The sequence below is a fragment of the Brassica napus genome, chromosome C7 (assembly GCF_020379485.1).
Source record: "Brassica napus cultivar Da-Ae chromosome C7, Da-Ae, whole genome shotgun sequence".
Classification (NCBI taxonomy): Eukaryota; Viridiplantae; Streptophyta; class Magnoliopsida; order Brassicales; family Brassicaceae; genus Brassica; species Brassica napus.
The window spans coordinates 21,066,655-21,093,235 of record NC_063450.1 but is presented as its reverse complement, the minus strand read 5'-3'; the positions used below and the strand labels follow the sequence as shown (position 1 = coordinate 21,093,235).

The 26,581-nt window shown below is 29.4% G+C and overlaps 2 protein-coding genes and 1 long non-coding RNA gene across 4 annotated transcripts; all 3 read left to right on the top strand.

Annotated features, from left to right (window-relative positions):
- Positions 1–3,323: 3,323 nt before the first annotated feature.
- On the top strand, positions 3,324–6,669 carry LOC106434705 (zinc finger CCCH domain-containing protein 33-like). Its single transcript, XM_022712577.2, has 11 exons — positions 3,324–4,230; positions 4,410–4,499; positions 4,578–4,703; positions 4,791–4,910; positions 5,013–5,105; positions 5,189–5,224; positions 5,444–5,536; positions 5,631–5,690; positions 5,817–5,936; positions 6,037–6,177; positions 6,272–6,669. Exons 1-11 carry the CDS (start codon positions 4,141–4,143, stop codon positions 6,362–6,364), a joined length of 1,062 nt encoding a protein of 353 aa, XP_022568298.1. The 5' UTR covers positions 3,324–4,140; the 3' UTR covers positions 6,365–6,669.
- A 4,776-nt stretch (positions 6,670–11,445) lies between these two features.
- Positions 11,446–12,221, top strand: LOC111207981 (putative zinc finger CCCH domain-containing protein 9). The gene is made up of 4 exons (XM_022706634.1): positions 11,446–11,580; positions 11,653–11,715; positions 11,883–12,035; positions 12,129–12,221. The coding sequence occupies exons 1-4, from the start codon at positions 11,446–11,448 to the stop codon at positions 12,219–12,221; spliced, it is 444 nt and encodes a 147-aa protein (XP_022562355.1).
- A 4,559-nt stretch (positions 12,222–16,780) lies between these two features.
- LOC111199216 lies at positions 16,781–25,181 on the top strand. Of its 2 annotated transcripts, none has more exons than XR_002653127.2 (5): positions 16,781–21,975; positions 22,068–22,131; positions 22,202–22,263; positions 22,359–22,588; positions 22,658–25,181. It is a non-coding gene; the product is annotated as an uncharacterized LOC111199216 (long non-coding RNA). The 2 variants fall into 2 exon arrangements; XR_007326557.1 differs by having other exon boundaries at positions 16,781–21,983.
- Positions 25,182–26,581: the final 1,400 nt, after the last annotated feature.

Genomic DNA, 26,581 nt, shown 5'->3' with positions numbered 1-26,581 from the left:
CAATTCTTGTATGCTCTAGGTCTTGTATTTTCTTTACTAAGAGAAACAAGCACATAAGTTTTATTGAAGTTATAAGTTCATTGGTTGAAACTGATTTTTTTGAAATGCAATGTATATTTTGGTGAAACAATTAATGGAAATCATTACATATACATTATGGCCAACTAGGCATTTTGTCCGCACATGCAGACATTATCATCTCAAGAATATTTATTAGTTTATATATTATTGATTCAAATGTTCTCGCAAAAGTTTGAATCAAACATCAAATTATTTATATATGACAAAGTTTTTCATCAAAATATATATGCTTATTATTGAGTTAAAATTATTAAAACATTCACATATTACAAAAAATATATCTTTATACATTTTTTTTTAATTAATACTTAATTATAAAATGTTATTATCTTAATTTTAACTTTTATAAAAAAATATTATTTCCAAATAACAACAAAAATATATAGGACTTATCTTATTTTTAATTTTTTTTATTTACAGTGAATAAATAATTCACCAATGTTTTGAAGATGTTTAGGAAATCTTATGTTTAAAATATTCAACTTTTTTCTTTGCAAGTTTGTTTTTTTTGTATATTTCTCATACGACATGTAATCCAGTATTTCTTTGGTATCAGTAGAACATAAACATAAACATGAGCTTTTGTGTTAACACATATTAGCAAAATTTACAATTGTTAGAAAACATATTTTTTTAAACTTAATCACTAATAAATTAAAATAATAAACTGTATATGCTATCGATGAGCTTATATTAACAAAATATAAAAATATATAACCATTTTGATACCAAAGTTATAGATATAATCCTTTCACCAAATGTTATAAGAAAAGCTGTGTCGATGATGATTATCATTACATATACATTATTATAACAAATTATTGTTTTTTTTTTTAAATGTTTATTATCTAATGTATAATTATTACTAAAACTTATTTATTAAAATCATTGACTCACCTAAAATCAAATAGAATTTTTTTATTATATAATAATATGTAAGATAATATCAAATATTTTTATGGCTGAAATATTGTAATTATCATGTTTCCGAAACTGTTTGTTATTAAAATATATAAATAGAATATGTATGAAAACTATTAACTAAACCTAAAATCATGGCAAATTGGCAAAATCTCTTCTTAAATAATAGTTTATATATTGGTAGACATAGGTTAATGCTTATTAATTATCTTAAATATCATGATACATACATGTAATAAAATTTTAAATAATAATACTAATTAATTAAACTAATTACTTATCCTAAAATTATGGAAAATGACAATCAAGAAAATTCACTTTTCAAATAATAATATAGATTAATCACTATAAGAAGAAAATGATGACATAAATTATTTAAAATGTGATATATATATATATATATATATATATATATATATATATATATATATATATATATATATATCACATTTTAAATAATTTATGTCATCATTTTCTTCTTATAGTACAACAATAAAAAAGATGATACAATTATTATTTCAGGAAAACAAAATGAAGTTTATTTATTTAAACTAAATGCAGTGTAGACTAAAAATGTCATAAACTGAACAGAATCTCAATTACAAATGATTACTTATATTTTTAAAAGTTGAATAAAATTAACTATTATTTGAAGTTATTATATATGCGTATGGCGCAGAAAAACATCTTGTATATTTTTTAAATTAGACAATTACACACACGCACATATCAATATTATTATTTGATAAATGAATTTGCTTATTTGTCATGTTGTCCATAATTTTAGGTAATTTTGCTTATATGTCATGTTTTTATTATGTTTTATCTAAATCATAGATTATTATTAGTTTTTAGCTGAGTCACTAATTTATTAATACCTTAATGAATCTTATATATAATTAAAAAAAATTCGTTTTTATAATATTAAAGTTATATGTTTTGTCATATTCTTATTAGTTTTTAAACTTTTAGCTAGGTTAATTATTTATTGTTAGTTTCTAACTGATTATTAGTTTCTAGCTGATTCACTAATTTGAGAAGTGAATTTGCTGATTTGTCATGTTCTCCATAATTTAAAGTTATTTTGCTTATCTGTCATATTTTTATTAGGTTGTAGCTAAATCAATGATTTATTATTAGTTTTTAGCTCAGTCACTAATTTATTAATTAAAAAAACACCCTTAATGATTCTTATATATAATTAAAAATTAATTTCATTTTAATAGTATTAAATTTATATGATATATTAAATATTTAGTTGGTTTTTTTTATTTATCATATTCTTATTAGGTTTTCGACTTTTAGCTAGGTTATTGATTTATTATTAGTTTCCAACTGATTCACTAATTAATAATTTAAAAATATCCTTAATGAATTTTATATATAATCAAAAAAGAATTTTACTTTAATGATATTAAAATTTTATATTGTATTAAATATTAAATAATTGATTATAAAATAATATAATAAAATTATCAAAAAATATATTTTAGAAATAAGATAATTCTTACATATTGTTTTGCTATCTAAAAACAATATTTTTATTATAAAAGTTAAGAAATTAAGACACAAAACAATTTATAACCAAATATTAGTCAAGCAAAAAAAATTATATAAAGATATTTTCTAAACTATTTATAAGATATGAGTGTTTTGAGAAATTTAACACAATAATAAGTATATATTTTGATGAAAAATATTTGACATATATAAATACTTTGGTGTTTGATTTAACTATTTAAAAACATAAATAATAACTTATTATGTTGGTTTTAGATTAATAAGACATAAAATAAGAAGCATTTATTAGAATATTATGCCCTCATGTGCAGGTAAAACACCAAATCTATAATATTATTTGAGAAGTGAATTTTCATACTTATCACCTTCTCCATGATTTTAGTAAATTTAATTATTGTCATATTCTCCATGATTTTAGGATAAATCATTTGTTTAATTAATATTATTATTTACATTTTATTTTGATACCTATATATTTATCATGATAGTAAAGTAAATAATCAACATTAACATATTCTACAGATATATATATATATATATATATATATATATACACACTATTATTTTAAAAAAATATTTTAATATATAATTGTCATGATATTTAAGACATTTAATTAAAATAGATATTAACAATTGATATTACCAATAATATCATAATTAATTTTATCTTATATTTAGTTTATGATTTTAATTACTAATATTATAGTCAGTTTCTCCGATTCTTATTGAAAATATTGATCAAATACATATTATTATAAAATTTATATATACATATACTAATATATTTTAATTAATCGGTTTCTTTGCTTTATTTGGTTGGATCGATTAATATATTGAACAATATCTATATACTGTGGTTTCTTAAAAGGAACAGCCATTCGGTTTATTCGATACTACCAAATCAAAACTATTTTATTTATTTTGATTTGGTTTTATTTTAAATGGTTCAATTTTACTGGGTTGAACACTCCTAAATTATCGTTATTTTGTTGATGTTTATGAGTTCTGATTTTTATAATCCTTTTAGTGTCATTTGATTTCTTTTCATTTCAAATATAATAAGTATTTTATTTCAAATCCAAGTTTTCTAATTTAACTATTACTATAAAAAAAAGATTTTGATTCAAAATCTAGATCCCATCAATAAAATATGAAACCAAAGAATATAATTTAATACACCGATTACCGATATTAATGTTAAAGTTTTATAATTTATAATACTAATTGAAAATTTGTATCTAATTTGTTATTATTATTTTAAAAAAATAAACCTTAAAATTAAAATGATTAGATATATAGATATTAAGATATATTAGTCCGCACAATGTGCGGGACATCAACTAGTATATATATGTTTCGTAAGAATATTTACTATTTTTCCTCTATGACCTTAACAGAATAGCTGTTAAAGAAACATAATACATTAAAAACAATAAAACATTTTCCCGCCACCATATAAATAAACGAATGAAGTGGTAAAGATACTGTTATGGGAACTATATTGTCAAAAAACGAACTTTAGAGTTTTGGATTAAAGAATCAAAACCCATTCTTTGGTTTGATTTCCAGAGAGAAGAACAAACAAGAGGCGCTTAGAAAAGAGATAACACAAGCGCAATGAGCGACAGAGAGAACCTAGAGAAGGGAGACGAAGAGGCTAAAGAAACCGATACGAGAAGAGAGTCGACATCCATTGAAGAAACAGAGGTAAAAACGAAGAAACTGAACGATAATCTACTCTCTTCTTTACATCCATTTTGATTTCGCGTTTTGTTTTTACTCATAATATATAGTATCTAGATAAAGATTTGTTGAGAGAAGTCGAAGTCGCCATGGAAACAGAGATGTTCTGACTCAAGCTTTTTGCTTTTAATTTCGATTCTCAGGGACGTGATCCGGATTCAGGTCCGAGCGAATCTAATGTTAGAACTGATCTGAGACACGAAATATATCCAAGATCCGGGGCAGAGAAGAGGGTAAAGAAACTGACCAAGAACTCACTACTCTGTTTCTTTACTGCGGTTTTATCATTATGCTAAAACGGTTTTTCTCAGGAGAATGAACCAGAGAGACATGGATTGGGTGAGTATCCAGTTCGCATCGGTGTAGAAGATTGTTATTATTACCTGAAAAACGGTTTTTGTGGCTATGGACTAAGTTGCAGATTCAACCATCCACCTGTGAGTGAGAACACAAAGAAAGAGTACTTACTGTGTCTAGATTCAAGATTTTCTCATGGTTTATATTCTTTGATACATCGAAATCAGATGAGACATGGCATGGTGCAACCGAGTCCCTATCCAGGTGCAGGAGATTGTAGACAATATCTACAAAGTGGACAGTGTAGCTACGGACCTAAGTGCCGATTCAACCATCCTCCTTCACCGGTGAGTGAGATGAGAACACAAACAAAGAGTATACAATATAGCTATGGACCTAAGTTTTCAAGATTTCCTCATGGTTTATTGTCTTTGAAACCCCTTCCTCAGAGAGATCTAGGCGCAATAGATTGTAGACAATATCTACAAACTGGGCAGTGTAGCTATGGGCCTAAGTGCCGATACAACCATCCTCCTTCACCGGTGAGAAAGAAAGCAAATTACGTTACTTTCTGTCTAAGTAAAAGTTTCAGTCTCCTTAATGAAAAAAAAACATCTTTAAATAGGTGCTTTCACAGTGGGTTAGCCGTCAGATTTGTAAGGTACAGTTCTCAAAATTGATTAATTATGATTAGTAAAAGTAACACAACTTAGCCTAGTTTTGTAAGAGAAAACGAGAATTAAGCTCATTGTCCATATAGAGTTAGTAACACTTTCATTTAAGAGGTGACAAGAATCTACAATAGATTCATGTTATCTGGTTTAGCACCGCTCCCCTGGTTACTTGTGTTGTAAGCAACTTCCTTTTCTACGTGTTACAGTTTTTTCAGAAAGGAAACTGTAAGTACGGCTCAGGTTGTAAATTTACTCATTCAATGAGTGGGGATGGTGCAGAAGCAGAACCTATGCGTCAGGTTGTGTGTTACTATTATATTATTCTTATCAGCCAAACTTTCAATTTTATTCTCACCATGTCATTTAACGTTTTATTTTAATTTTGGTACTCAGGATACAACTTGGGGTAAGAAAAGACACGCAGCCAAGTCAAGCTCTAGGCCATGGAAGAGGGTAACTAAGCTAAATCTTTACATTTGTTTGTTGTTTTATGTTAATTCTCAGACGAGAGTTATTGTAAGTAAATGAAACAGAGAATATGAGATGAGCACCTTACTCTGTTTTTGACTTAATTCACAGGAGAGGCAAGCTCATGATCTGGAGGAACATAAACAGAAGAAGAGGAAGGTGGAAAATTTGAGAATTGATCCCAATGCTCAATCCGGTGAAGGAGGGAGTCAAACGGAACAGAGATTGGAGGTAAAGAAACAAGACCTGACCAATACAATACCATGTTCTTATTTTGGTTATAACTGATCCTGAGTCCTTGAATAAGTTGATTTGTTTGCCTTCAAACTAGGTTCCAGAGAACTTCAACGTTAACGCTCAAGAACAGGCAGATATGGAGAGGCAGAACAGAGAGGCTCAAGAGAAGGCGCAGGAGGAACGTAGACTACAGATAGATAATGAGAGGAGGCAGGCTCGTTTGCGTCTTGAGCGGGTATTGAATCATAAAGATTTTTTCAATCGCATTTTATAATTCTATGCAATATAGGTACGATATTCACATGATGTTTTTTTCATCTTCTCTTCAGATGCAACCCAGAGTTCTAACCAATAACGTGGATCAGCTCAGAGAGGCATTACCAGATATCGGGATTGAAAGAAAAGAGGGCGATGGGTTTTAGGAGAACAGAGTTATGAGACACCCAAAAAACTATTAGATTGTTTGGGACGCAAGAAAACTTTATGTGTTGAGATGATTTAGGTCAACCTTTTCGTAGCTTCAATCTTGTAACTGTTTAGTGTTGTTGTGTTAGGTCGCTTGATCATTCACTTTTAAAAGATTACGTTTGAGCAAAATAATAGCTAACTACAGTTTCGAAAGGTAATCTAGTCAAATTTCAACCACATTAGTATGAAAATAAATAGTAGCCAAGTACAATTCTTGTATGCTCTAGGTCTTGTATTTTTTTTTACTAAGAAAAATAAGCATATAAGTATTATTTAAGTTATAATTTCATTGGTTAAAACTGATCTTTTTGAAATGCAATGTATATTTTGGTGAAACAACTGTGGAAATCTATAAGTACTTTAAGTTTTTATTTTGTAACATAGATAGCAGTTAAAAAAATAGTGTTTGTTTGAAAACATGGATAGAAGTAAGTTAGGAAAAAAAAGTAATGGACTTATGCTACTTGATATACATATTCAAATCAAAATAAAAATTTAAAATTAATTTATATCAAAAATTCATTCAAAAATATACATATATTCAAAAATTGATTTTTACTAACATATTTTCCAATAACCATTATAAAAATGTTTTCAATATATATAAGAAAAATACAATACAAAGCCTAATTTCAAACACCAACTTAAATTATGGTTTTTATATTTCCAATTGAAATTTAAAAATATAATATATGTGATTATTTATATGATTGTTCGTACAAAATATTATTAATTATAAGATTACTTATTTGAGGGTACGTATAAAATACGATTAATTATATGATAACACATGTTTTTGTAACCTATGATGACACATATAGGATATATAATAGTGATTAGGGGTGAGCGTTCGGGTTCATTTTCGGATCTGTTTGGGATTTCGTGTTCGGTTCAGATGTTTGAGAATTCGGTCCGGATTTGGATAACCAATTTAAATTATTTTTAAAAAATTAAAATTTATTACATGCTTTAATTTTTTAAAAAAACTATAAACAATAGAATATATTGCATATAAATTTGAATAACATATGCCAAAGTACCTAATTTAACATATAAATTGGTTTGGCTTAAATATTTGGATAGAGAATTAATAACTATTTAAGTATTTTGGGAGTTTTGAGTATATTTTAACTATTTTAGATATTTACATTTGATTATTTGTATATATTTTCAAATATTTTCAAGTATTTAAATGAACTTAAAAGTATCATATATATCTAGGATGTTTTTATATATATTAAATCTAAAAATAATTAATACATATAAGTATATAAATCTATTTTGGATACCCAAAATACTTCAGTTCGGATCGGATTAACTTTCAGCTCTTCAAAGACCAAAATTTTGAATAATTCGGATATTTAATCAATTTCGGTTTGGATTTGGTACTACTTATTCGGATTGGGATCGGTTCGGTTCTTCGAATTCGAGGTTTTTGCCCAACCCAAAACAGTGACATAAAAAAATAAATAGCATCATATTTTTTTTAAAATACACCCACGCGGACGCGCGGATCAAAATCTAGTATACATTATTGCTCTATTTGTTTTTGTATTTGATGCATCATCTAGATGTAGCATCTGAAAATAATATCTAGCTATTGCATCCAAATGTTGTGATTTTATACTTAATATTTCCATTCGGATGAAACATCTAGATGCTAAATCGTTTTTTTTTTAATTTAAATTAGCATTTGAATACTACTAGTTAAAAAGACCAATAAGACATGATTAATTTTCCTAATAATAAAATACTTTTTTCATCGAATTATAAAATAATTGTAATATTCAAATAAATATATCTAAAATTAATTTTTCATTTCGGCGAGAAAACAAAATTTTACGGTTTTTGCAGGAAACTTAATTTTTCAATTTTGATGGAAAAACAAGATTTTTCGTTTCAGCGGAAAACTTAATCTCAAGGTTTTGGTGAAAAAACTTGATTTTTTTATTTTTTGAATTTAGTAGGAGAACATGATTTTGCGGTTGTGGCGAAAAAATTCAATTTTGTTATTTTAGCGTAATACGTGTTTGATTTGGTTTTGGCGGAAAAACATAATTTTACGGTTTAGGCGAAAAAACTTCTTTTTTGCAAAATGATTTTTGGTTTTGAGAAAAAAATTATTTTATTATTTAAAACTAAATCTAATAATAATTATTTATATGAACTAGTTATATTTTATATCTTTGTGAAAGGGATTTGAGTCTTTTGGATTTTGATATGCAAATGCTGCATCCAGATTTTAACATTTTTGGCATCTGAAATATCCAGATTTTCAAGATGTTGTGAACTTTGCATCCAGATGTCGTAACTAGATGCTAGTGCAATTGTTTCAAACACGAAAAGACCTACATCTTTAATTTGTTGGTTTCACTATAACAAAGTAGTTGTTGAACTCAAAAGAAAAAGTACATATTGGAGAACCGATATTTTCTGAATAATTGTAACTTTGAGAAGTGGTAATTTTAATGAACATTTGATAAACATTAATACTTACTGTTTTATAATGATTTTAATAAACCAGAAACATTTCTCTCAAATTGGTTTTTGAGAAGATTATCACAGGAACTTTTTTAATTGTTTTTTTTCGAGAGGCATTATCGGAACTTGGGTTTGAGAACATAGAGGGTGATGGGTTTAAGATGAAACACAGGCAGTTACTTGAAAACTCTGGGAACTAATGTGTTGGATTATAAATTTTCGTAGTTTCAGTATTGTTGTTTTTAGTTCAGTTGGTTAAATTAATAAATTTACTTTAAAAGACTATGTTTGTGCAAAATTGTAGCTAGATATAGTTCTGAAAATTTAGTATAGTAAGTAGCAATCACATTATTCTGAAACTAGTTCAGTTAAATATATTGTCGTCATCAAGAAATTTACTCTTCAATATTCTTTTATGCTCAAAACAATTTTGTTATATTTTTTGTTCGATAAAGAACATCTGTATTATTACTATATATAAGTGATGTATTGTGTTTTTGATATATTCTAACATAATTCTTTTAAATTAATAAGTTTTTTTAGGATAAAACACATTTATACGAAGTTTGAAGTATCAACAGTAAAGAATAGCCAAAGTAAATAATAGATCAATCCATCAGTAAGTTCATTTTATGAAACATTTCCATGTATAATTCCAATTTGATGAAATTCTTTGAAATTGGTATATTTTGTTGCCATCGATAGCAGAGCTACGGTTAAGGAGATCGTTGATGTTGTGGCAGACGTCAACCACCTCTCATCTCTGTTTCTTCCGATCTTTTTCTTTTTCATTTCTAGATCATTTAATCTCCAAGCCAACGGTTTGGCTAAACGATCTCTTCGCCGTCCTGCATCTGTAATGGACCGCGAATTGGGCCAAACTACTTTTTCTCCTTTAACGAAATTTGGGTTGAACAAAAAAGGATATTTATTTTTCTTTAAACCGAATTGTGAAATTTAATTCATTTCCCTTATTTAATTTGAACTAACCACAAAATATCATTATGTAAATAAAGTCAATGATTTACTGCAGTCAATTCTTGAAAAGTACGACTAGTTCATGGCGATTTAGTGATTAAAAAACTTTCCCTAAATTTAAAGGGTAAGAATTTGAGTCCTCTCAATATATATTGCAATAGATTTTATTAATTATGAATTTCATGTAATAGGAAAAAACATAAATGGGGGGAAGGGGTTAAAAAGTATAAAATGACACAATATATCATTTAGAGAAAATTTTAGTTTTTTCATTGTCTTGATTCGAAACTTTGCTCTTGAAAGCGATTCAACGAAATCTACTATTACTGTAAGTTTGTTGTTTGTTATGAAATAATTGCATGTTCTGAGTGATTTTAGAATTGAATTCTTTTTCTAAGAAACTTCAATAAAAATTGTTGATTGGATGATAAAAAAACTCCATCGGTTTATCAAGAGATCCACATCTTATACGAACCCATTTCACAAGTCATAATATTTTGATTCTATATATTTTAACATCTTTTGTGTGAAAGTGAAAATAGCTAGGGAAGTAATTATATATGCATATATGACGTCTAGTAAATTATAAATATGTTGTCGTGAGACATGAGATGTTAGAGTCTCTTTTTTAAAAATAACCCGAGGGTATTTGCCGGGCCGAGGCCCAACCCAGAGCCGGTCCTGGGTTACAGTTGGTAAAGCTCTTGTTTTAGGTGCCAAATTATCTTCTATATTTAAAGGGCAGCAAATTGATAATAATTGATTGTGGTGTAGTGGTAAAAACAACTTATATCATGGAGAGGGGAAAGAAGCAGTGGATTCGATCCTTGCTTGTTACATATAACACTAATTTATAGGTTTTTGGGCTTTGGGCGCCAAAACATGCAGGGCCGGGCCTGATTCGATTCCACCGTATTGAGAATTTACCATACTAGTCCATGTCAAGGATCAAATCCCCTCAAGTGTGGAATTACTAGTGGTTTCATAGTTGTGATTTCTTGATAGATATTTCAGATTTCAACTTTTATAGCATTTTGAATCGTTTTGTTGGTTATGTATCTAATGATAAAATAAAATTTGGATGTATAGTGAATAATCATGTTATGTTTACATACATTTAGGAGGATGAAAGAAGATGAGTATCCAGTTCGTCCCGGTGAAAAAGATTGCTCGTTTTATCTTAAAACTGGTCGATGTGACTTCGGAGAATTTTGTCGTTTCAATCATCCAAAGGTGAGAAATAACATTATCTATTTAGCTTATTCTAAGTTGAAAAGTTCCTTATGGCGTACTGCTTTTGACATCTTATTAGGAGATTCAAAAGGAGCTTAGTCTGCAAAAATGTAAGGTGCGAGTATATTATATAGGTAGTTAAGAAAACAATATTTTTTTGAGCGTTATGCATTTCACTTATGCTAGCAAAAGGAACAACTTGTTCTAGTTTTGTAATATCATTTAAGAGGTAACAGATTGCTTCTTCTATATGCAATTCGTTCAGTTTTTTCTGGGAGGAAAATGTAAGTACGGCTCAACTTGTAAATTTAAACATTCAAAGGAAGGGGATAGTACAGAAGCTATGCGTCAGGTGATTGCATATAAATTACTATACTATTCTGATCAGCCAAATGTGAAAAACTTAACTGAGTCTCTTCTTCAGGATCAGAAAAGACAGCGAACTGAGTCAAGCTATGGTCCAAGTCGAGAGAGGAGGGTAACTATTACTAAATGTCATCTTTTATACTATTGATTTACTGTTTTAAGTCACTTCTATGTTAATTTTCAGGCAAAAACTATTGACAAGCAGAGGAGAGAGGCTCAAAATAATCTGCAGGAAGAAAGATTGATGGTAAAAAAAAACTAATAAATGGCTTGATTATGTTCTTTACTAGTAGATGAAACAGAGTTTACTCTGTCTTTTACTGTGAATTCTCATTTGGTTTACATGTTCTCAGCCAAATCTGGTTTACTGATCCTGAGTCCTTGAATAAATTAGTTTCTTTTCCTTCAAACTAGATTCCAGAGAACCACAACGTTAACGCTCAAGAGAATCTACAACAACAGGCAGATATGGAGAGGCAGAACAGAGAGGCTCAAGAGAAAGCGCAGGAGGAACGTAGACGACAGATAGATAATGAGAGGAGGCAGGCTCGTTTGCGTCTTGAGCGGGTATTGAATCATAAAGATTTTTTCAATCGCATTTTATAATTCTATGCAATATAGGTACGATATTCACATGATGTTTTTTTCATCTTCTTTCAGATGAAACCGAGAGTTCTAACCAGTAACGTGGATCAGCTCAGAGAGGCATTACCACATATTGGGATTGAAAGAAAAGAGGGCGATGGGTTTTAGGAGAAAACAGAGTTCTGAGACAAACCCAAGAGAACTAATCAGATTGTTTGGGGCGCAAGAAAACGATATGTGTTGGGATGATTTAGGTCAATCTTTTCGTAGTTTCAATCTATTTGTGGACAACATAAACTTTATTGCTATTTTGTGAACTATTTTCGTATTTGTAGACAACATTTAACATAATAGCTAACTACAGTTCCGAAAGGTAATCTAGTCAATTTCAACCACACTGGTATGAAAATAAATAGTAGCCAAGTACAATTCTTGTATGCTCTAGGTCTTGTATTTTTTTTTCCTAAGAGAAATAAGCATATAAGTATTATTTAAGTTATAATTTCATTGGTTAGAACTGATCTTTTTGAAATGCAATGTAAATTTTGGTGAAACAACTGATGGAAATCAATACATATACATTATGGCCATATTCGTTTTTGTATTTGATGCATCATCTAGATGTAGCGTCTGAAAATAATATCTAGCTATTGCATCCAAATGTTCTGATTTTTTAGTTAATATTTCCTTTCAGATGCACCATCTAGATGCTACATTTTTTGTTTTAATTTAAAATAGCATTTGAATACTACTAGTTAAAAAGACCAATAAGACATGATTATTTTTTCCTCATTACAATATTCAAATAAATATATCTAAAATTATTTTTACTCATTTTGGCGGAAAAACATGATTTTACACTTATTGTAGGAAATTTAATTTTGCGGTTTGGGTGGAAAAACACGATTTTTTTCGTTTTGGGGGAAACAAATTGGTGGAAAAACTTGATTTAAAGGTTTTGGTGGAAAATTTTGATTTTGTGATTTTCGAATTTAGTAGGAAAACATGATTTTACGGTTTTAGCAAATTTTTTTTTTTTAGCGGAATACGTGTTTGATTTGGCTTTGGCGGGAAAACGTAATTCTGCGGTTTAGGCGAGATAACGTCTTTCTTTTTTTGCAAAATGATTTTTGGTTTTGAGAATAATATTATTTTATTATTTCAAAATTATATCTAATAATAATTATTAATATAAACTAGTTCTATTTTATATCTTTATGAAATGGATTTAAAGTCTTTTGGATTTTGATATGCAAATGCTTCATCCAAATTTTAACATATTTGGCATCTGAAATATCTTGATTTTCTAGATGTTGTGAATTTTGCATCAAGATGCCGTATCGAGATGCTAAGGCAATTGTTTCAAACACGAAAAGACCTACATCTTTAATTTGTTGGTTTCACTATAACAAAGTAGTTGTTGAACTCAGAAGAAAAAATACATATTGAAGAAATAATATTTTTCTGAATAATTGTAACTTTGAGAAGTTGTTTTATAATGATTTTAATAAACCAAAAAAATTTCTCTCAAATTACTTTTTGAGAAGAATATCATAGGAACTCTTTTAATTGGTTTTCTTCAAGAGGCATTATCAGAACTCGGGTTTAAGAACATAGAGGGTGATGGGTTTAAGATGAAGCACATACAGTTACTTGACAACTCTGGGAACCAATGTATTGGATGATAAGTTTTCGTAGCTTCAGTCTTGTTGTTTTTAGTTCGGTTGGTTAAATTAATAAATTTACTTCAAAAGACTACGTTTGTGCAAAATTGTAGCTAGATATAATTCTGAAAATGTAGTATAGTAAGTAGCAATCACATTATTCTGAAACTAGTTCAGTTAAATATATTGTCATCATCAAGAAATTCACTTCAATATTCTTGTATGCTCAAAAACAATTTGTTATATTTTTTGTTCGATAAAGAACATATGTATTATTACTGTATATAAGTGATGTATTGTGTTTTTGATATATTCTAACATAGTTCTTTTAAATTAATAAGTTTTTTTTTAGGTTAAAACACATTTATATGAAGTTTTGAAGTATCAACAGTAAAGAATAGACAAAGTAAATAATAGATCAATTCATCAATAAGTTCATTTCATGAAACATTTCCATGTATAATTATTCCCATTTGATGAAATTCTTTGAAATTAGTATATTTTGTTGCCATCGATAACAGAGCTATGGTTAAGGAGATCGTTGATGTTGTGGTAGACGTCAACCATCTCTCATCTCTGTTTTCTCCGATCTTTTTCTTTTTCATTTTTCGATCTTTTAATCTCCAAACCAACGGTTTGGCTAAACGATCTCTTCGCCGTCCTGCATCTGTAATGGGCTGTGAATTGGGCCAAACTATTTTTTCTCCTTTGACGAAAGTTGGGTTGAACAAAAAAAGGATATTTATTTTTTTGTTAAACCGAATTGTGAAATTTAATGCATTTCCCTTATTTAATTGGAATTAACCGCAAAATATGTTCCATGTATAATTCCTATTTGATGACAAATTTTGAAATTGTATATGTATTTTTCGTTAAATCGATTGATGAAACATAATGCAATTCCCTTATATATGTAATTTGAATTAACCACAAAATATCGTTGTGTGAAGAAAGTCAATGATTTACTATAGTCAATTTTTAAAAAGTATGATTAATTTATGACGATTTAGGGCCTGACTCGTTCAACCGCAGCGGTTGCGGTTGCGGCTGCGGGAGTTTGCGGATGCGGGTGGTTGCGGTTTCTAGCGGTTTTAAGAGATTTATACGACTGGTTCTGCGGTTAGAAATTGGTGCGTTTGCGGGATACTTATGACTGGTTAACTACCAAACGCAACAACGGTTAAATAATAAATTAACAATATTTACATTTTATATTATTATAAAATATCAAAAATAATAATATTATAATAAATATAAAATTTATATTTAGAAAGTTATAGTTTAAACTTTTTAAAAATTATAGAAAATATTTTCATTTTAAAGTTTTATAATATTAATTAAAATATAATAGATATATTTTAGTATTTTTATAATTCTAATTTAAATTTTTTATTGAATATTTTTATTTTTGTATTTAAATTGTTTTAGAAAAAAAAAAACTTTATCCTCCCGCAACCGCCCGCAACCGCAAACGCTAGCTGGAACCAGCTTTTGAATTTATGAGGTTTAGAGCGATTTGGAGCGGTTTGGAGCGGTTTGAGCGATTGTTGCAAAACGCCAACAACCGCTACCACCTGCAAACTACCAACCGCAAAAGCTGCGTTTGCGGGTGGTAGCGGGAAAACCAGTCATACCCTAGTGATTAAAAAACTTACCCTAAATTTAAAGGTAAGAATTCGAGTCCACACACTATTATGTTGCAAGAAAGTGATTAGAAACAAAATGTGTTGTTTAATTTTTGTTATTTTACGAATCCATGGAATAGGAACAACTTAATGCGGGAGGGGATAAAAAGTATAAAATGACACAATAAATCATTTAGAGAAAATTTTACTTTTGTCATTGTCTTGATCCGGAACTTTTCTCTTGAAGGCGATTCGACGATCTTTACTATTATTGTAAGTTTGTTTCTTGTTATGAAACATCTTATACAAGCTCTTTTCGCAAATCATCGTAATTTCATTTTATATCCTATGCCATTTTCTGTATGAAAGTGAAAGCAGAAAAGTAATTAAATATGCATATGTATAATAACATCTAAGTAATTACAAAATCTGTTATTTTCAAATATGAAATGTTTGTTTTGGACTAATAAATCTTGAAACGTCAAAGTGGGTAAGGGATGAAATCCCCTCACTGTGATTTCTTGATAGACATTTCAGATTACAACTTTTATAGCATTTTGAACCTTAAATCATTTTGTATTTGTGTTGATTATGGAATTACGAGTGGTTTCACTGTGTCTATATTATATTTCTGTTTTGGATTTATAAAAATATATTTTTGAAACCTAGAATTATTTAGATCATTAACCCAAATCAATTATTTAATTCAAATACGAATTAAAAACACATCATTACAAGAGCTTTCAATGATTATAGTTAATATACTCATCTAAACCTTAACCATAGTATTATATATTAACTATATTCGTACTAAAAAACTGAAATGTTATAAAAAGCTAGATAAGGAAATAAAGTATAAAAGAATTATGTGGAAATTTATATAACTATTTTAACTATCAATAAATTTCCGATTTGTTGTAAAAAAAAAAAAAATTCCGATTTAAGTTAATATTTGTGAATATAGAAAATCAATTTAAGAGATTTGTCTTCATGTCTTGTGTCCTCCACCGCATAATTTTGTTCATCAATTTTAAACCTAACTATATATTTACTTATTCCCATGCAATTAAACCGTTCTTTAATTTGATTTTTTGAGAGGGGAGAGTGGGTAAGATTAACAGAAAACAAAAGCGGAAACAGAGTTGGCATTCAGAAAAATGGCAGATGCTCTAGACAATCAGCAAGAAGTTCAGAGATCCGGAATCAATAAAAAAGAGTCGAGATCCAATGAAGAAACGAAGGTAACCAATAACTTATGAGAAATTTTCTAGGGTAGACCTAAAAAAGTTTTTGTCATAAATATAGATTTAAAAAATAAAAATAACCAAAATGGATTTAAATATTTTATCAAAAGAAGTAAATATACATTTATACATATATGGTTAATTAATCTAGATATTAGGGTTTAGAGTTAAGAGGTGGGGTTTAGGGTTTAAGGTTTAGGGTTTAGAGTTTAGGGTTTAGGGTTTAAAGTTAGAGAGCGTGTTTTTGGAGACGTGATTTCAAATTTAAAAAAATAAAATAAAATTAAAATTTTCAAAATAAAAAATGTTATTTTGGTCATATATTTTTGCAACAAAAACTAAAAAAATGTAGAGAATTGCTAGTACCTTATTCGGCTGATGCTCTTACTGAGATTTAGTTTCACTTAGATTGTTCCTTACAGTATCGCATTTAGAGCAAGATTTCATGATAGAAGTCAAAGCGACCATGGAAACAGAGTCAAGAAAGACATTATCGTTATTCGTGGATCAGGGACGAGGTCTGTTGAGAAAGCAGTTGTTAGATACGATAGAGATACAAGATTCCGCGACGAGAACATGGTAACAGGAAACAGAGTCGAGAAATACTTAAATCATTATGATTTAATTTTTTGATTCTTAAAGGAAGCAACTCCGGATAGAGATCCGATTGCACATGCAATATACTGGGAAAAGAAAGTGCAAGAACTAAGAGTGAGAAATGCTGAGATGAAACAGAGGAGAGCCAATGAAACAATACAAAAACAGAGACTGAGAAATGCTGAGATGCAGCAGAGGAGGGCCAATAAAACAGAGTCGAGATCTATTGAAGAAACGAAGGTACACAATAACCTTTTGATTTGGCGTTTTAAGTTTCTTATGTGAAGATTTGATGATAGAAGTCAAATGATACCATGGAAACAAAGTCAAGAAAGAACATATTGTTATGCTCCTCTTGCGTAAGGATTTTATAGTTCAGTTTATTGTTTATTGTCAGGGAGAAACTGTGGATATGAGGCCGAGTGGATCAGGGGAGAAAGCGGTTGTTAGATACGATAGAGATACAAGATTCTGGGAAGACAAAATGGAACAACAGAGACTGAGCGATGCTTTGATGCAACACATGAGAAGCAATGAAATAGTGTCTAGATCCACTAAAGAAACCAAGGTACACGGTTTCACTTATAGTCAAGGAAACAGAGTCGAGAAAGATCTATTGCTATGCTCTTGCATTAGGGTGATTTATCGTTCCGTTTATTGTTGATTCATAGGGACAAACTCGGCCTAGTGGATCAGGGAGGTGGTCACCAGTTGTTAGATACGATAGAGATACAAGATCCTGGGAAGAGAACAGGGTAACAAAAAAACAGTACAACAACTTACTCTGTTCTGTAGTATAATGAATCAAAAGAGTTAATCCGAATTATTATTTTTTTTCTCAGGAATACTTAGAATCAAGTGTAAGAGAGAACAAAGCGGTTCAAATTCGTGATCAAATACATACAACAGACACAGAGAGATGATGAGATGCAACAGAGGAGAAGCCGTGAAACAGAGTCGATATTCTCTCAACAGCAGAAGAATAGGGTAAGGAAACTCAACATAGAGTTTACTCTGTTGTGAAGCTAAGAGGTTGATGTGAAACCTAAGTTTACTCTGTTTTCAATCATCCTACTCCGAGTTGGAGATTTGACGAGAGGAGACATGACACAGAGGTGCCAGAGAAGAGGTTAACTATACTGAATGTGATCTTTTATATTTTTCTTAGTTTAGGGTTTGGTTTAGACGTTTTCTTTGGACAATTATGATTATCAGGCAGAACAGTGTATGGGAGGGGGAGGGTGGCTGAGTTATGATGAGAGACGGAGAAATCCTGCAACTAGGGAGATTCTTATGCGTCCTCCAAGGAGAATGGTAAGGAAGTTGAATATGACCCCTGACCAGTTCTATAGTTTCTTCAAACAAATATCGTAATATATATTCTAATGCTCATTAGAATCTACGTGAGCAGGAACAGAGAGATAGGGAGAGGGAGGTGAGAAATGAAGGGGCTTCATAACAGAGAGTCATCACCACAACTTGGGACTGAAAGAAAAGAGAGTGATGGAATTTAAAGAGGAAACAGAGTTAATAAACATATCAAAGATTATTCCTTTTGGCGCAAGTAATTATGTGTCTTGTGAATTTTTATTTGCTTATGATCTATCTTTACTGTATTAAAAGATGCACATGTTAGATTTTTTTTTTTTTTTTTTGTGTGAAAAACGGGGGGTTTAAATCAACTATATCAAATGTACAAAATTTCATAACTTCTTTGTGGTATTATAAAAACCTTCAAAATTATAATTCTTATATTAATCACTCACAATCTTCTTTGATCTCTCTCTGTAACAAAAAGCATGTATTCAAGTTGGTTTGGTTTTTAGGGTTCTTAGACGTTGAACTGTTGTTGCAGGTAACTGAACTTACTAGCTATTTCAACAAAAACAAACAGCTGCTGAACTCGGTTTCAGGATCAAAGTGGGCAACCCTTTGGTGAAGATCTCGGCATATTGAAATGAATCACAACTTTTTCCCTGACAAAATGAATGTCCAGTTCAACCTGCTTTTGAAATAGATCAAATGTTGGGATGGACCAGAAGGGCACAAAAATTTTTGGAATAGACTCTCTCTATTTTTATTTTTTAATGAATTAAAAATAAATCAAAACTAAGCAGAAAATACCATAATAAACCATAAAACTTCAACATATTTACATATCCAACCACTCTACCCACCCATTAACCATTACCCCAACCCGACCCTCATTTTAATAGCCCTAAATCCCCAATTTCTTGGTCTTCGACATAACCAATGAAACCTACAAACTAAAATCACGATCTCCCTATATCTCCCATCACTAATCAAACTCGGCAACAATCAATCTTGAATGTCATCTATTTCTCCAGTTTCGTATCACTCATTGAGAAACTATGTCTCCAATTAGTGCCAGAAAAAAAACAAGGAAGAAACCTGACCCAATCTCCTTCTTCTTCCTCATTTCTTTAACTAAAAAACAAAATAAAAAAAATTATGCAACCATCTACTAATTTTCTCTTTCTTATCTCAAATCGATCAACCCATAGTCATATTTAATCAATTATATCTTATCCAGAATCAAATTTCATTTTTCCATACGATATTCAAGATAATGAAGAACGCAAAGTATTACTAGTACAATTCAAACTAGTATAACTAGTATAAATCAAACTAGTACAACTAGTACAACTCGAATTAGTACAACTAGTACGGATTGAATATCTCATATATATTATTTGAGAAGTGATTTTTTTATGCATCGTCACAATATTCATTCTCACCAAAATAAAGATGACATGGCTTTGAGAAATTATGAAATGACATCACTTAATTATGAGATGTACAATTTCCTTTATTTATTGTTTCCAACATATGAAGATGCTAGAAAAGAGAATGATGTAGAACCAATAAGACATATTGGTATAATCACCCCTGCTTGCATATGTCAAATATATGAATAGTATATTTTTAATAACATTTGATTTGGAATTGATACGTTTATACGTTGTACTAGTTATACTAGTTTTACGATTTTCGGAAAAAAAATCATCTTCATCTTTTTGGTCTCGAGGCCGAAAAGCTAGATGCGGAGCCAGAAAATTCTTCAACCATTGCTCTAAAAACGCGAGTCACCGGAAAAAAAGAAAAAGATTGGGTTTGATGTATGATTTTGTGTTTTTTTTGTTGCAAATAATTGTTTTTATAATGATGTATTAATACAATTCTTATCAACAGTTATAAAATTTTAGTTTTTTATCAATATAATAATAGATATTAGAAAGAAACAAAATTGCAACAAGTAATACAAATAATAAGTAAAAATATTAATTAAGAATTATTTACCAAAATAAATCATTTTAATCAAGTATTTTTTTTTTTAAATTACATTTAATTAGTAAATAATATAAATCAGCAGTTGTAAATGATACATATTTTTGAATAACTTCTTAAAATTGATACTAATTTTACCCCTTCTTTATGTCTACATGACTTTGGTATTGAAATCGAAAAAACTAGTTGTACCACATAGAATTTAAACTTACCTCAGTTGTACAACTTCTTTATGTGTACACTAGTGGTATTCCGGCGCTACGCGTCGGGTTTGTATGTTTTGTTTTTACATGAATTTACAATTGGTTGTGATGTCGTTTGTACTTTGTTGTATTTTAAAGTAGATTGGGTTTGCTTGCCAAGCAAGTGGTGTTTTTAAATTTTATGTTGAATTATGGCCCCCAAATTTAGGTAGCTGGGCATCGTGTTAATTGTTGAGGTTTTGACGTTAGTTTGTGGACTTCTGGTTGAGTTGAGTTGTTGCTTTTGTTAATAAGAATGAAAACAATTGAGTTAGGACGATTATGTTTTGGGGTTTATTAATTTTTATGGATAGTACCATAAGGAGTGTCTGTCGACTCATATTTCTGAAAAAAGCTGGACCTTTGAGTTTTGTATGTCCTATTGAAGAAATGGGTATACAAGAATTTTTTAAAAATAATTAAATTAAGTCGGTTGTTCAAAAAAAGATGAAATAAAGTCTTTTTTTTTAAGTTGATTTATTATGATATTACAATTAAGATGAAATAAAGTCTATGCATTCAAAATAGTTTTGCCTCTGAAATTAAAGTTTACTCTTTTTTTCTAAGATTTTAAAATTTTGCAACTTTCCATCTAAGTCTCAGTTTCCTTCTATACTTATCCAGTAGTACAAAAAGTGAAAGCGAAGCTAACTCAAAGTATCATTCTCATATTTCAATCAATGTCAGCTTCTTTCGCTGCAGCATCAGTATCAACAACAACAACATCTATAATGTGCGTCACTGTTTGAGATGAAGTTGTAGGCTAAACTTGTCTTCTTATCTCCTACTCATGCAACACTTTTCCCACTATATCCATCTCTTTCTCTATTGAACTGTCTTTTTACTGGCTTTTGTTGGTGAATTTTTCCTTGTTATTACAGGATTATATATGTTCCAGCAGTGTTCGACAATATCTATGCAAATGTTGTAGTCAATCGCAAAACTGTCGATCTTGGTCTTTACTCTTAAGCTTGTCTTTGTCAACCATATGATATAAAAAAAGTTTGCTTCCTGAATTCACTATTAGAGTTCGTTCATGTTTTTTAAACTATAATCAGACAGATTATGAATCTTGGGCAGTATCTTTGGTGTTTTATTATGAATATTGTGGAGTATCTTCTTTGGTGTTTTATTATATTACAGGTCAAGAAGATTACAATAGGCTTAGATGAGTTACAGAGGAGCAAATGTTTTTATTCTTGCCTTCTCTCTTATCAGCAGGCCTAGCTTTGAGAACATTGGTAAAAAGGTTTAAACTTTCTTTCCACTTCAGTTTCACTGCAATTTTATCACACACCATCTCATGTGCTTCTGGTTCAAATTTCTTTTGCAGTGGGCCTTTGAGCTGCAACATTATGCCCCTAACGTGCCTGTCGTTCTAGTGGGAACTAAATTAGGTTGAAGAAATCACTGTCTTGAGGAATCTAACACTGATAAGTGTAAGAGATCTAATGTGCGTTTTTGCAGATCTGAGAGAAAATAAGTTCCCAATGAATGATCCAGGTGCTTGCACAACTTCAATAGAACATGTAGGTTTCCTTACTCTTCTTCTTCAATTGTATAATCAGAAACACTATTAAGAATCAAAGCTTTTTATAACCTCAAAAAGGTTGTTTCTTTCTAGGGTCAAGAGCTAAGAAATGAGATACAATATTAGTATATATAGAGTGATGGTAAGAGAGTGGAGAAGAAAAAAACAAAACCTACCTTTTCATCAATTATGAGCATCTAGAGGCCCTTTAACTCACCACCATTTGATGTTATGCGTTCTGAGAACAATGGCCGGACTCAAGTCTAAAAGCAAGAGGTTGAGAAGTTTTCATCGCTAATTACTGTCTTTGTGACTAACAAATTGTGAGTGAAAAATAGTAAAGAGGCTGTTCGAGTGATTGAATTCTTGATGCCTGACATGAATATTTACAGAATCAAATTAGAGTAAATCGAAGGAGCAAGGGCTAGAAATTGAGCAAGGAGAGGGTGCATTGAATAAAACCTAGTTGGCGAAATGGATCATTGGTGTTTTAAGGCAGCATTAATTCCTTTGAATGAATGCATCTGCTGACGGTTACACCAACGGGTCGTCGGAGTGGTTCAGAGGAACATAGATGGACGCCACAACTCGTCGGCGAAAGCTTTTCATTAAGCCAGGCTTTTCATTAATATATCTTGGGCTTCCATAATATATATCTCTTTTTTTTTTTGCCGGCAACCATACCGTTTCATTAAACCCAAACGGGTAAGTAAATATTACAATGCAAGGAGGAAGCCTAAATTAAGATTACAGCTCAATAACAATTTTAGTGACCTACACGTGTAATCTAAGAGAAGCTAATCTAGAGAGATCTCGAGATGTGACGTCATCGCTATCTCGTTTCCGGCGAAACCACCACCGCAATCCTCGTTCCAGTTCTAGAACATCATCCATGGTGCTTGAAAAAACTTCAATAATCGTCGCCTTGAGCCTCTAGATCATATTTCACTCGCTTGCATTGCTTAAAAACCTTCGCCTATAAACGCCCAATTGATTGAAAATCTAAACTCTACCACCGTAAAATAAGAACACGGAGAGTCGGCCTAGGTATTTGTTAAAGCGCCGTCAGAACACGACCAGAGCTTTAAGTCTTCATACTCCAACGTCTTGAAACCTCACCCAAGGAATACCTACACTCGAATTCGCCTTAGCTGAAAAGTAAGGATTTATAATCACAAGGGAGATGAATCAAGCATCAGTGATGAGAAAGATCTAATCAATCAATCAGGGATAACCCGCCATTGAAATCGATTGGTAGGAAAGAGTATTATTCTGGATCTCGTTTGAGTTGAACTAAACATCACAGAAAGGTAGAACATTTATAGTGGAGGCTTCAGCCAGTTACGGTGGAAAACGAAGCGGTTGAATGAATGCAACTGGGCGGAGTGGAGTAATCAAAAAAAACTCAGAGTTATGGAGGGTGATACGTTGCAAAGACCTAGACGGCGTTCATAATTTTGGAGAAAAATCGCAGGGACTCTGATGCTGCCACACGTGTCTAGATTTGCCCTCTCCTACCTGATGACGTGGTTTAACGAGGAGAGAGTCAAGTCTGTTTTATTGTATAAGAAGATAAGTTTACCCCAATAAAATGAAATCATCAATTTTTTTAGAATACATTTCATGTATGTTTTCCAAAAATTATGTGGATAAAGAACTTAACAGACCTTAAAAGTATAAAGTAGATCATGCAAACTTATGAGATGGTGTAAAAACTGCAAAAAAAAAACCCAAAAAATATTAAAATAATAAGGAATCTATCTAAATATTTACCAATTTGGTTATTTGATTGTTTTTTTTTCATATGGATACCCAATGAAATATATTAATTTCATGTATGTTTTCCTAAAATTAAGTGGAAAAACAAGTTAACAAATCTTACAAGTATAAGGTAAATGATGCAAACTTATGTGATGGTGTAAGAGCTGCAAAAAAACAAAAAAAATCATAAAAGGTAATAAGAAACATAACTAACACTAGGTGATAGATTTCTCACCCAACTTAGCCGATACAAAGCTATATGATATCACCCAATTTTTCCGATTCAGCAGTTCCCAACACCTATTTTCTTTATATGGATATAAAAATAAGATATGAAATAAAGAAATTGTAAACACATATATACAATAAAAACATGGTGAAACTTACATATTTCGACACGAAGGGATGACATACCAATGATTTTATTTATGATTTTCTATAGACATTACACATACCTGGAAAAGATTTTAATGTTATCAATAGAAATATACCTCCATCAAAAAATGAAACCCTAAAAGACACAAAATTAAAAGGAAAGTAGATTAATATGATCAGTATAAATAGTACAACCAGTATAACTACGAGAAAGTTAGTGTGACTGGTTTAACCGGTACATCTACGTTCTTTCAATAACACGTAGTTGTACCAAATATTAGGTTGTACAAGTTTGTACATATTTGTATTTTGGCAGTGAAATTGAAAAACTTAGTTGTACCACATCTTTATAATATTATTTGAGAAGTCAGTTTCCTATGTGGCGCTCATGTTAATTGTTACGATGGTTTATTACAAAGCCACCCTTATATGAATTAAAATATTATATCCAATTGCTATTATTAAAACTATTTAATAATTTATGCTAGTTATATTTTTAATTTAGTTTCCTTTATATATTTTTCAAATAACATATAAGTCAGTTTCATATGTGGCACTCTCACGTTAATTATTACAGTGGTTTATTACAATGACACCCTTATATGAATTAAAATATTATATCCAATTGTTATTATTAAAACTTTTTAACAATTTATGCCAGTTAAAATTTTAATTTAGTTTCTTTTTTATATTTTTCAAATAACATATATAATAAACAGGGAACATTTGATATAGTTAAAAACGAAAATTATATATACATAAAAGGAAACAAAATATATTTTATGAAACTATATTTTATATATAATGTGATATCATAAAAGGAAATGTCACAAAAAAAACAGTTTTGATGTTAAAAATAATCATCTCACTAAAACACAATAATACAACATAATATATATTTTAAAATTAATAAAATATTTATTTATATCAGTCTATTTTTAAGATTATTAAAAAATAATTTAAATAACATATACTAATATATCATTGATGGACTAAAAATATTTTATAATTGCTACTATTGAGATATTTATTCGTTTTGCATAATTATTTTTGTTACGTTCTTAATTTTGATCTACATTTTATATATATATTTTTATCAAAATAAATAAATAAACAAAATCTACAAACTTTAACCAAACCTAATATACCACTAAATATTATTTAAGGCTTAATATTTTGATTTGTTTTTAATTTTAATATATTTAAACAACATAATACACCTATAATGAGAATACATAAACCAACATAGGTTTTTATGATTAAGGTTAGTTAAAATATTTTCAATTTATTTTTTTACATCTAAAGTATTAATTTACTTCGAATTGACAAAATAAAATATTTTGTAAATATTGATATTCATTCATAAGTTTTTAATGGTAATGTTTGTTTATAAAATTTTGTCATGATCATCATTTCAGTTGTTAGTTCTATCTTTACAAATACACAAATATCAAATTATAAAAATATTTCAAAAATATATATACATATTTAATATGAATAACTGAATAATGCGATATAAAAAATACTAATCAAATTTAGTTTAACTAGAATCAAAAGTAAATGTGCTTTTATTTGATGAAATATGTGTAACTCAATATAAGCCACAAAATGAGTAACTTAAAAAACTAATTTTTTTTTCCAAAATCAAAAGTTTAAATGCAAAAACAAAAAATTGAAATATATTTCAGCACAAAAAATAATACAGCTAAATATGGTTAAACTTGGAAAAATAAATACAATTTAATGAATCCAAGTAATAAGAAAATCGACTAAATATTATATATCCAAATTATATTTCTAATTAAAATAATATAATATTATGTAAAATAAATTATATATAAATAACAAAATAATTAAAATTAGAATTAGAATATTAATAATTTTTAATATACTTATTTTATAAATATTTATACTCGTGCATGAGAACAGAAAAATCACCTAGTTAAAAATAAATATACACAGTTGTACCACTTATATATGTATACCTATCTGATATCACATATAATCGAATCATTAATTTGGTTAAATGCATTCGGTGTATGTTTTTAAAAAATATAGTGGACAAACATGTTAACAAACCTTTAACGTATAAGGTGGAACATGGAAACTTATGAGATAGTGTAATAATTGTCAAAAACCATTAAAAATTAAATTTGTTAGGAGAGACCATTATAAACACA

Coding starts and splice junctions, on each gene's coding strand:
- LOC106434705 (XM_022712577.2), top strand. CDS start 4,141: ATGAGCGACAGAGAGAACCTAGAGAAGGGAGACGAAGAGGCTAAAGAA. Junction 5,937..6,036: donor AAACGGAACAGAGATTGGAG/GTAAAGAAACAA, acceptor CCTTCAAACTAG/GTTCCAGAGAACTTCAACGT. Junction 6,178..6,271: donor CTCGTTTGCGTCTTGAGCGG/GTATTGAATCAT, acceptor TCTTCTCTTCAG/ATGCAACCCAGAGTTCTAAC.
- LOC111207981 (XM_022706634.1), top strand. CDS start 11,446: ATGCGTCAGGTGATTGCATATAAATTACTATACTATTCTGATCAGCCA. Junction 11,716..11,882: donor TGCAGGAAGAAAGATTGATG/GTAAAAAAAAAC, acceptor CCTTCAAACTAG/ATTCCAGAGAACCACAACGT. Junction 12,036..12,128: donor CTCGTTTGCGTCTTGAGCGG/GTATTGAATCAT, acceptor ATCTTCTTTCAG/ATGAAACCGAGAGTTCTAAC.